This window comes from Sprattus sprattus, assembly GCF_963457725.1.
Source record: "Sprattus sprattus genome assembly, chromosome: 11".
NCBI classification, from domain to species: Eukaryota; Metazoa; Chordata; class Actinopteri; order Clupeiformes; family Clupeidae; genus Sprattus; species Sprattus sprattus.
The window spans coordinates 9765234-9777591 of record NC_137909.1 but is presented as its reverse complement, the minus strand read 5'-3'; the positions used below and the strand labels follow the sequence as shown (position 1 = coordinate 9777591).

The following is a 12358-nucleotide window of genomic DNA, read 5'->3' as shown; positions in this document are numbered from 1 at the left end:
AAATACAATTAACTTGCTTTTGGTGGTGTTATTTTATTTTGTACTGTCAAACTGTTTGTGAAGGACAAAAATGTTGCAACATGTACAGGACCGAAACTTGGATGCAAGGGCATTTTTATGATTTGCAAATAACGCTTTGACCAGTTTATCTCCAAAAATGGAACTGGAATGCCTTTTCCTGCAAGTCTCCTCCTTCGATTTCTACAGAAAGGCTACATGATGTCCATGGTAAGGAGCCAGCAAAGAGTACGACAAGATACTAAGTAGACAACTCTAGACTACACAAAAGTCATTGCAGATACTGTTAAATAAAAAAGTTTATTAATTTTATAAAATGGCTTATACATTATGCCAACACCACAGAGAGACGACTGAGCACATCTAACGCTACAAGCTACATCCATCCATGCAGCACACATATGGCCCGTCCAGTTATAGTAACTCCTTAGACTGACCACGAGATGAGACAGAATATAAGAGTAGAATAATGAAGACATAGCATTCTTTTACTTACATAAAATTCTTTTTATATATATTTATAGTTCAATATATACACAGATGTCTGTACTGTGCTCACAATGGATTGGTGATGGCTTTCATACAGAGCATAGCAAAGCCCTTAAATGAAAAAAATACATAAATTATGTGAATACAGATTCCCTTTCTTATGGAAGACTAAAGAAGAAAACACATGTGCACAGTGACCCAAATAATCACTTAAGATAAAATCATGTTTGCTGCTATTAGTCTAGTGCTTGTCCCTTTGAGTTTACCTGACTAATAACATAGCAAGGACATGGTCTATAATGCACTGCACAGCCATTATTCAAAACGATGGCCAATAAATAGAAATGTATTATGAAATTCATTGGTTATGGTCATTCCATTCAATGTCTTTATACAGACAGTATGTGTCAAACTCTGATGCGTGGTCAGCCTTCATAACAGACAACAATACAGGTTTGAGCTGGCAGTAACTAGATGAAGGAAGAGACCGTGGGTGGAAGAGTATTGATAGTCATCTTAGTTTACATTGTAGACTGATGGCAGGTTGGAGTAGGAAGAGGGATGGGGCAGAGGACTGTGTGTGGTCAAATGGGTTCTATCAGATTAGACCCAGGATAGATAGATAGATAGATAGATAGATAGATAGATAGATAGATAGATAGATAGATAGATAGATAGATAGGCCGAAACAACAGGACAGAGACAGACTGGGGATAAACTAAAGGTGAATACGGACCACCTCAAAGACAGATTTACTTAAAGTCAGAGATAGATAGGGATTGGTATGGGATAGATATTAGACAGTTTAGCTTGGACACACAGTCAAAGTTGGTTAGGGACCCTTAAGAAATGATTAGACAGGGACTAGCTATTTAGATTAGTGATAAGGTTGCGATTGATTACAGACTAGGGATACCTTAACAGATAAATAAGAGATAAAGAATGATAAAGGGTGGATGGGAGAAACACAGGTTAGAAGAGGTTCTATCTTGGGAGATGTATGTGACTTAAGTACAAAATCTCAAATGTTGTTTTTTAGGGGAAACCCTTACTTAGCCTGAATCATGTCCACCCTGGTCATTGTCATGGGACTGTTCAGGTTCGAGAGTGTTCAGCATTCTGAGATCTACACTACTTTTCTGCAAACGGCTGTCCATTTTATTTTCCAATTTCCGAAACTGGCAACTGGAGTTTACAATGAAAAGGCCTGTTATTTTGGGGGGAGAGGGCATTAAGATGTACTTGTATATTGGTGGAGACAAACTGATCCCTCAGTGTCTGAAGTGGCTATGGCGTTACAGAGAGATAACAGACAGGCAATACTGATTGAAGATGTGCTAAAGAAAGATTAGAACCACATTAGAGAAGAATAAGAAATGGGGTAGTATAATAACACATATAGGACAAATTAAAGAGTAATTGGTCATAGGATAGAGATAGAGACAGATCAGTGACAGATTACACCTAGATTATAGATGAGGTTTGGAGTGAGTGAGGTGGAGTTGGGCTTCATCCAGACACGAGACAGCAGAGCCCAGAGAATCTTCTCTTCCTCTGCCTCACAAGTGGGAATGGGGTGAGATTCAGCAGACTGCTATCATCTGTGAAAGGGAGAGAGAGCAAGATAAATTGAGTGAGGGAGAAAAAGAGAGAGAGAAGATTGGGGAAATATAAAACATGGCCAGGCTCACAGCTGTTCAAAATCACTTGAATGATGCACTCGACTGGCCAATCCTGCAATCAGTAGTCTACCTCGCCGCAGGTTTCAGGTGCAACCTTGACCTTGTACTGACTCTGATCACTGATATCCCTGTAGGCCTTGTGTGGATTGCCATCAGGTATGTCAGATTAAGGTCACAGCTAAACTCTGCAGGGGGGATGATAAGGGCCACACACACACAGCTAAACTTTGCAGGGGGGGATAAGGGCCACACACACACACACACACACACTGACCTTGATTTTTCAATGGCAAAGGCATGGTGTCCCTGAGTTTGCTGAGAAGATTCCTCATCTCTCTTATGTCCCTGTGAATGGAATGTGGGGGGAAAGAGAATTCTGATTAACCTCAACATTATAAGACTACCCAGTGTGCTGGCCAGCTAATGTAAGCTAAAAGCAATATGTATTCTTTCCCCAGCTGTGCAGGAAAAAAAGTTAATTTGACACAGATCTACCCATCAGCATAATGTTTTTACATATCAGACAGTTTGAATATTTTAGGTCTTGTACCTCTCAATGTTCTCAATGTCTGTGCACACCATCCAGGAGTCCTGCGGGAAGTCCAGAGGTGAGGAAGAGCGTTCCTCCAGGATGGGAACGTCGGAGCTTTCATCCACCTTGAAGTCCATGTTCGGCTCTGAACAAGGCTCATTCCCTGGAACACAGAGATCCTTGTTAGCTTGGTTGCTCTGACAGGCAACCTCAAGATCAGAGATGGGAAAACAGATATCATGGTTTGGTTTGTTTTTTATTGACCTCTTAGCTAATTTTTATTCTAAATATGTTTGTTTGTTCTCAGCAGGCTACATGCCCCTCAGTTTACAGCGATATGGGAGTTTCAGATTCTGGACCCTTAATAATAAGCTTCAGTTCATCATATACAAATATAGCACCTTTCATTTCACTAAAATACCCAGTGCGCAAAAGCAGAAAATGTGTAACTGTTTTGCAGACCAGGAAATTCTCATTGCTATAGTTTTATGGAAACGTGTTTGTGGGGCTCCGGTGTGGAGCTCTAGAGCCCCCTTGTGGTCGTGGAGCTGCACCTTTGCGGTGGATCTGCAGGACCCCCAGCAGACACATGGACTTGAGCATCTCTGTGACATACATCTCCAGGCAGCATTGCAGCTGGATGAAGAGTCGGCAAATCTCCGGCTGGATCTCCCCATCCTCTGGGCTGTGGTGATAAGACACAGGATATGAGAACACACATAAGACACACACATATATAGGGGGAAATAAGAGCAATTTATACTTATATACTATGTGCAAACGTTGCCAAAATAATGTTCATTTGGATATTTTTTAATGCTTAACTTTATAAAATCAAATGTTGTGGTGTGAGCGCGCACACACACAGACACATACTTCAACGCACAAAGACGCTCACCCTGAAATGACAGTAAGGTTCTGGTATGCTGTGCGGGCCACGTTGCACCCTTTGATGCGAGTCTTTTGCATCTGGGAACGCAGAGAGGGACAGTCTGCCGAGATCTCACCGATAGAGATGACCTGCTCACGATATAGTGCCACGAGAGTGTTGAACTCCTGCACAGTCTGGAAAATCAGGGACAAGTGTCATTCATGCGGGCCTCTGCTCTGAATGAGAATGCGCATGACAGAAAGTGTACGAGATGAAAAAGAGAGGTGACCTGTTTTTCATGGCCCATGCTCTCACTGCACTGAGATGAAGTGGCAGAGGTAGATGCTAAATGTTTGTTAATAAATATGTGGGCAAACAAATACAGTTTGCCATGGGATTTACCTCGTCTCCTGTTACTGATACGAGTGAACAGACAAAGATCAACTATTTACTGTAGGCTACACAAACTGCAGGCAAAATTATCCTTATTTTCGAGTGCAGTGTGAACTATATACAGCCAACCACATATAATGCTCATCATTTGAGACAACACCGTTAGCATACAAAACTACAATGACAACCTCAGTGACATAATTTACCCATTTCTAGTTATAGCCGAAATGATAAAATTGCAAATACAAGGACGCGGGATATTTGCAGAAATGGCCCCGGATGCGCAAGAATCTAGAACCATTTCTGCGCCAGTGAGATTAGAAGACAACGGGATCTCTCACGCATGACGTGGAGGAAAGGATCCGCTATGAAGGGCATTTACTCGTTCTTATTCGGTATCAATTCTCAATATATCCAACCTCTAAGCCTCCGTTTGTTTTGATAGCCTACAAGCCATACACACAGACAGATGAAGAGAAAATTGTCCTCTGTCATTGTTTGACGTGCCAGTCAGACAGGTGTATTTTTTGTGGCAGCTACAGTGTAACAGTTTCAGACGAACCATGTCACTATGCGGTGGTAGGACGCTCCATCACTCACCATCCTGCAGTCGTCCACGGCTCGCTGTGCTTTGCGAGTGCTCTCGGTACTTTCCCGCCTCTCCGGGTCCCTTTGAGAAGCCTTCCCGATCTGAAAAATGTTTGCTGCGGATCTGGGGCGGATTTTTCGCCCGTTCGGTGCAGAACACATGCATACGCATCCACGATGAAAACCACCCCAGACCGAAAAAAATCACGTACTGTATTCGCTCTGCGCCAAACCTGTTATTTCTTCCCAGTCAAAGACAGACGGAACCATGCGCTTTCCCCTTCGCTGGGACGGCTGACGCTCAGTTTGAAGGAGGCTGCGAGGCGGGCTGGCGGCTCTGTCTCTGCATCTCCTCCTCAATGGAGGCGAGTCACCTTCACCTCTGAAGAAGGCCAAGTGCTGTTCAGCAGTCCGCCGAGGCGCAATCAGTGGCCGCCAGATGCTGCTAAACGCTCCTCACATTAACGATCGTGCGCGGACCTAACAGAGAATTACAGAATTCGCATGTTTGTATGAACAAACACTTCACATTTACGAAAACACGAAATATTTCAATGTGAACTGTTAATGGTTATCATCTGTACGAATTAATTGGTGCAAACTAATCGAACTAAAGTCCTCAGAGACCAGAGCGTAACAAACCGATGGACACAGTAGAGGTTTCATTTACATTGCAGAGAGAGCATCAGCACCCTCTCTGGATAACAACATCGTATACACACATTGCCATGACAATTGGGTCGAAACAGAAGCTTCTCTACTTAGTGCTTTCATTGTTAATCGCAATATTTTTGGATCGTATGAAGGGATGAGACAAATGCGATCTTGGGTTGGAGCTGTGACTTAGAACAGCCGTTGTTGTGGTAAAATAACATTAAACCCACTACTACCTCAGCCCGCCATAATAAACACACATACACACTACTAGAGGCTCAAAACAGGTTTACATTTTCTCACTCAATTTAATAAGACAATTTACAAACAGAAATACAATGACAGGTCTATTTACTCGCCATTAAGACGATATGAAGGGCAGTAAGGCAACATTAATTACAACATTTAAAGGAAGTGAATATTTCCCATTGCACATCATTGCATTCTTGGCCCACCCTTTTCCAATAACCACACAATGTGTGTCTACATACACACAACAAACCTGAAATAAAAGTTCAAACTAAAATAATGCACAAAATAAATTGTGGTTTCAAAACCCTTCAAATCCACAACTGAAGAGAAAAAAAGATGACAAGTCCATGGCTTGCTTCCTACTTCACTTAAATGTGCAATTGACTGAGGTTGGTCAGTCTGTTTAAGTGAATAGTCAGAGGTCCATCAAAATCAAGATGACAGCCCTAATGCCTAAGTCATCCCATCAGAAGAAGAAACAGTAGCCCACAAAGCAGAGGATGAGGAAGGCCAGGATCCAGTGGATGGAGTAGACGTAGATGATGACCAGGTCAATGTCAAAGGGCCAGGCCCTCATGTCCACCAGGTCCAGGGCGTCCAGGCCAAAAGGCCGGTTAGGGAACTGCCACCGACCACCCCGGGCGGCATCTCTCTGGAACCCTGCAAAGTTTTTGAAGACTCATTCAATAAGATGGTCTGCCATGGCTGTGTATGACATGAACTGTATGATTAAGATGATGCAGAAAAAAAACGACACGTTTGCCATAGGCAAGACTAAAGCAACTCTCCCAAATAATCCTTTGAGAATCCTTTCATCAGTTTTTTTCTTTTATCCTGCAAATCTTACCCTTTAATAAGTTATCTGCAGTGAAATTACATTCACTAAATTTGCGATGAGAACAGAATATCAGATTATATTAGACTAACCCCAGAAGATGCGAAACCGTTTGGGACAGTGAGGAAGAGGCCATTTGGCATAGTTTGCTTTCTGGAAAGTCTGTTTCCGTGAGAGGTACTCCTTAGGGAAGAAAGTCTTTGCAGTCTGGTTGAGCTCTGAAAATACAAATAAAACATGAAGAGGAAGCCATTTCAAATCTAATAGCTAGCAAGGCAATGCCATACACACTTGAAAGACCAGCAATCATTTGCATCTTTATCTGCAAAACTGTATGTCAAATGAATCTGGGCTTATGGGGTTAAGCTGTTCTTTTTTAAATGCATCCCTACATTTTTTGAGAATGATTTTGAATGCATGTATTCTGCAGGGATATTATATTTGCATCATGAATGTCCTATTGTGGTCAAGTGAGTTGCGGACCTTTCTCGAAGAGCACGTGGGAGATGACCGTGCGGCAGAGAGGACAGGGTGTGCTGCCTGGACGGTTCTTGGCTAGCGTGCGCAGGCAGGGCTCACAGAAGACGTGGCCACAGGGCTGGCACATGTAGGGGCTGAAGTAGACGTCCAGACACACGGCACAGGTGTGGCCTTCGCGCTCCTCCTCATCCTCACTGCCCAGAGGCGTGTATCCCTGTCATCAGAAATACAACAGAGGTGACGCACTCGCCATTGCACCTGCACACATAAAAGTCACCTCAAACCCCCAGAATACCTTTTACGACAGTGAGAGGATAGTTGTGTATACATCCTCAAACAAAAAGGCACATACACACACACTAAAGAAACATCAACAAAATGTGAAAATCCTTTCGAAGCTAATACACTAGTAGGAAAAAACTATAAATACTGTTCAAATAAATCCTGTAATTAAGGCTCATGATAAAATAACACCTATATATCTAATTTGAATGACAAAGACACACATACTACTAACTGCCTTGTTTTGTCCCTTTTCCTTAACACCAAACAACCCAACAATGTAATTTAAAAGCTAATAATGTGTGGTTGTGGCTTGGGCTGCCAGCTTCACTTGGCATTCTAACAAGCCCCTCTATGTCTGGCAGTGGTGCATGCATCAATTTATGAGCTGGTACTTATGCCCAAAAGGATTTCGCAATTTTGTGATTTTGTGTGATCGGTAGGAAATGAAAAGACAAATCACGGCTGGTCTGTAAAAGACTTGGCAGTTGTGTATTGTAAGTACAAGGGCTACTCCAATCAACATCAGCACGCTCAGGCAGAGTGTTGGCTGCGCTCATACCCTTGAGACTGCTGATAGGGCTTGTGTTTCCAAACTCCGGCAAAAGAAATCACGAGGGGAGCTCTTCACTAATGGCTCCATATTTACTGGCAACAAACAGCTGGGGATTCTCTTGGCTTTGGAGCTTAACAGTTTCTCAACACAAGCAAAACTTTTTCATGAAATAGTTGAGAAGCGCAAAAGATGAATAAAGTAACTGGAATGCTTTTTATTATTCCCAAATTGCCCAGTGGGAACTTGCGATTACTAGTCCACGCTCCACTAGACTACGGTGTACAAATTTACAAAAACTACAAACATTTAAACCGTTTATAACCGCAACTTGATGATACACTTGTAATTTACTGAACTTTAAAAGCTGTTTTTTCTGCTTTAAGCATCTGCTTTGCAGTCATATATAGGCAAAACTATGAACACTAATTTTCAACAACTATACAATTTTAAAAAGAGTAAATGGTCAGTGCTGAGAAATAAGTAATGAGGCTCACAGCTGCTCTTGAACAGGGCAAAATGGCTAACTGCATAGCAATCGTTTGGTGGGATTGGAACAGCTGTGAGTCGAGCAGACCCACCTCGGATGTCTCCCCAGGCAGAGGCTTGGGCTCCCCGCAGTTGCACCCACTGGTGAGGCCCTTTGTCTGTGATCCGGCCGGGCAAGCCATCACCCAGATCACTCGGCTACTCTCTACTCTCTCTCACTCTCTTCCTGCGAAGACTCACTCACGCACGCATGCACTGATCATTAATCAGCTATCTCAGCCGTACCAGACTGGGTCCCTGACCACCTGACGCAGGTGAATCACACTGGCGTCTCTCCTCCTGAGAAGCGCTACAGGTGCTGGATGGGTGAGTGAGTTCATGTATATAGGCCAATGGGAGTTCTCCTTAGGGGCAATGTTCACATGCCTAATAACAGTCAGGTTTATCTGCCTGGTTTGTTGGGCTATCCAAGACATGAGTTCTCAGAATTTGTAAGTCTTTTCAACTGATTGTTTATTGGTCCAACCGATCCACCTGACCATCACTGCTCTGTACTGGATCAGAGTTCAATTCACCACATAAAATTTGTATGGTGTCAGGTCAGTAGATGGGCCAAGTGTGATAGCCTACATGTTGTCAAGCCCTCACAGAAATAGAAGGAATATTAAATATTTCAACTGAATTTTGGACAATTTTAATCAATTCCGCAGTTTCACACGTTTTTCTAACCTTGATAAGGATGCTCATATCAGGGCTGTCTGCTGCTGTTCTGCACATTATCACAAAAATGACCTTTCAAACCAAAAGGTGCAAGGACCTTACCTAACCTAACTAAGTGACTGCTGGTCTCTATGCAGATGGTTTTTATATCTCTATGAAAATCAAGACTGTTGCTTTGTCGACACTTACAACTTGTCCTTCAAACAGCATTATTTGTCCTACTTATCGTGAACGGTTGGGATTCTTGTGTGGTCTTACCAGTTGGCTCTCCTCCAGCTGACTGCGGAGCCAGCGCTCTCTCCTCCTCTGCTTGCGCCGCTGGCTCTTCAGCCGGTTCTTCTCCCTCTTGCTGAGCTGACACTCGGCAGCTGCTGTTGGCCTGGGGGGGTTTGGGGGGACGTCTGGCACTCTGGGAGCCACCGCCCACTCTTCCTCCTCCTCCTCCTCCTCTTCTTCTTCCCCATCTGACCTTTCTGAGAGGACTCTGCTTCCTGGTATGGATGGCTGGTGCGGAGCCTCATGACGCAGCACCTCTGGCGGCATGGCATCTCCAACAAGTAGCTCCAAATGCTGCTGCTGACCTGAGTGAAGAGGGGTTGGCAGCCCTGACGAGCCACGCGCTTCGTCTTGACTGTTGGCTGTCTCTGCTGCAGCCTCTAATGGAGGGGACAGGGGGTGGCTTACTCCTACCAGCGGAGCAGGAGAGTCTTGTTCCGAGTTCGGCCTCACCTCCCCCACCGTCTCAACCTCAGCCAGGTCCAGGATGCGCTTCAGAGAGGACTCCCCGAAACAGGAAAGGCCAGATATTCCACAAAAGCCAGACAGCAACTGAGAAGAGGCATCAGGAAGGGCGGCTTGGCTGTCCGTCCACTCTGCTTCAGCTCCGAGGCGATGGGGGGGCGCGATGGGAGTTGAGGTTCCGATCAGTCTGAGGATGGCTGGGCAGGATGACTGTGGGTCCGGCAGACAGCCCTCGCTGCTTCCTCTAACCATCCGCTCGCCGTCTGGGTCTCCCAGTTCATCCTGGGAGTCCGTCCTGCCCGCCCTCCCCCATGCTCTCAAGGGTCTGAGAGGGTAAACAGTGCACTTGCTTTCGTGGTCTACCCGGCTCTTGCTGATGTGCACCTGATCTTCGTAGCCACACGGACACCTGGAGCAGTTCACAAAGTTAAAGCCCCCAAGCCGAGCTCCACAGAAGGGACAGTTCAGCTTACCGACGGTCCACCTAGCCTTCAGAGGAGACAAGAGAGGAGACAATTGAATGGCTGTCACATGTTCAGAGGTAAAGACAAACAGAATAATAATCATTTGAAGAAGTTCTGAAAGACATCCTTGTACAGGCTAAACACTTCAGGAAATCAAATGTGGAAAAAAATGACTCACCTGATGAACAGCTGACTGAATCCAATCTGGCAAGGTGTCCACATTCATGTGCCAAACACTGCACGTGGTAGAAAGCTCCCTTGAATTCCCTATCTTCAGAAGGATATAGAAGGCAATCAGTGCTTATCTATACCAAGTTCAATGTGTTCTCCAACACACCTCTTACCTCTGACAACACACACACTGACCTGAATCTGACCCCTTTACTTCTAGGAACTATATGTAATGCTAATGACATCATTGAACTAGGGCCCACATTGGAGATAGGTGGTAGAAAACAACTATATTACCAATGATACATAATTTGATCACAGCATCTTACAAATGTTCCACACTTCACATCCGGTGGAAGAATGGCACATTCGATTACTATGAATGTGTGAATGGGCAATGTTAACTCAATGTCAGAGTCAACTCAAAGTCAATGTAAATTTGTCGTACTTGTAACATTACCGCTGATGTACAGAACTCAGGCCTATCTACTCACCGACAGCAAGCAGGTCGACTCAGCAAGACACTTTCGGCATTTTCTGCAGCGAAGTATGGTCAGAGGGACCGAGTACTCAGAAGAATCCCACGTTTCGTCCATAAGAGGCACGTCTAACGCTGAAAGGACATAACGTTTTATTGTGTGCTTGTTAGTAGCAATATCATTTGTTATTATCAGGTCAATAAATTGGTCAATGTTGAACGTAGCAAATAGTTTGAGTCTGTTGGCTTCACAAAATTGAAAATGTCAGTTATATAGAAGTCGGTGATAACTTGCCCAGAATGTACCTTATTAATATTATGCAACCCAGGCTGATAAGAACTATTCTAATGATAACCTGACACTTCAGGTAACTTCAAAGTCATTGCAAGGCATAACGTTACTCCATTATGACATAAGAATAACTAATAGCGATACTTTTTTAATCCGTTGTTCTTCCCAGACTAATTTAAGATGGTGTCAGTGGCGTAGGAAAGCTATTTTGTTAGATAGTTAGTTTGTTAGCTTGAGGTGCTCCTCTGTAAGGCTACTTGGGTGAAACATGTATAAAAGGTAACGTTAAAGGGTCAACATAACATTTGATAGCTATGTAGCATGCTAGCTAGCAAATTTGCTTCTAACTGTTACCTGGCCACACCGAATTGTAGGAAATTTGATTGTCAAAAGGGTATAAAAGCAACATTAAAAGGTTAGAATATGTAGCTGTTTCGACAAGTCTCAGGAAAGATTAAAAACCTGATTTGGAGCCTCTGCTCATCCTGTTTGTTTGGGTTCTGGGATTATTCTCTTGAACATGCGACTAAGTGGAAGTATGACGTCACCTTACTACGGAAAGCGATATGTAGACGAAACGAAGCCAAACACATATTGAAGTTGGGGTAGAATAAAGATGACCGCATCGCAGTAATCTCAAAAAACCCTATTTTCTTATATTTGTGTAAATAGGCTATTGTAGTATAGATTGTCTGAAGTAGAACGGCAGCTTAATTTAAGATGGTCTGTAGTAGGCTATTAAGAAGGGTGACGAGTTTTAGTCTGCATTTTTAATGCAGAATATTATTCAGTGAAAAGTATGAGTGTTTGTAGTGATTTGGGCACTGCTACTTTGTTGTAACAAACAATGCGTAGGCCTATTCCCTTTGCTACTCCGCCACCATTTTGGGTTAAGATACACAGCCTACGCCAGGTGGCAGCAATACACCTTTCTGAGCAGGGCGGGGGAATAACACACGCACACACGCACACACACACGACCATAGATACACATAGGCTTCATGCATGCACACGCATACCAACAAGTAGCCTAACTGCAGTTTACACAGCCCAATAACATAATAGAGATCATGATTCATTTATTTCCATAGACGAGGTAAACATTTGCCATTCAGTATGATACACATTTAGTTAAAGCCTAAAACTACTAATCCCAGACACATATCACTGTCTTTTTTTCCCCCTGAAATCGAATGGACTGGGGGTGAAAAGCAGAGTCCGTTCCACTTCCACCCTCCCAGGTAACTGACGTTCCACCCACAGCTGGTATAAATGCACCCTCCTCATCATCCGCCCTCAGAGACTCTCAAGTCTCTATGAATATCTATACAAACACCCAACTCTCTTGCGCACAGACCGTGCGCTCCGGCAGAT

The 12358-nt window shown here is 43.8% G+C and overlaps 2 protein-coding genes across 3 annotated transcripts; both read right to left on the bottom strand.

Annotated features, from left to right (window-relative positions):
- Positions 1-2016: 2016 nt before the first annotated feature.
- On the bottom strand, positions 2017-4735 carry rgs7bpb (regulator of G protein signaling 7 binding protein b; the record flags this gene model as incomplete). Its single annotated transcript, XM_080847367.1, has 6 exons — positions 2017-2108; positions 2464-2534; positions 2740-2884; positions 3276-3406; positions 3620-3786; positions 4586-4735. The coding sequence occupies 6 exons, from the start codon at positions 4733-4735 to the stop codon at positions 2017-2019; spliced, it is 756 nt and encodes a 251-aa protein (XP_080703493.1).
- A 950-nt stretch (positions 4736-5685) lies between these two features.
- On the bottom strand, positions 5686-11492 carry rnf180b (ring finger protein 180b). Of its 2 annotated transcripts, XM_080847359.1 has the most exons (7): positions 11447-11492; positions 10709-10827; positions 10222-10314; positions 9097-10068; positions 6798-7008; positions 6407-6532; positions 5686-6139 (listed from the first exon to the last, which is right to left on the bottom strand). In XM_080847359.1, exons 1-7 carry the CDS (start codon positions 11466-11468, stop codon positions 5946-5948), a joined length of 1737 nt encoding a protein of 578 aa, XP_080703485.1. In that variant the 5' UTR covers positions 11469-11492; the 3' UTR covers positions 5686-5945. The 2 variants fall into 2 exon arrangements, with proteins under 2 accessions (XP_080703485.1, XP_080703486.1); XM_080847360.1 differs by lacking the exon at positions 11447-11492 and having other exon boundaries at positions 9097-10063; positions 10709-10751.
- Between the last annotated feature and the right edge of the window lie 866 nt (positions 11493-12358).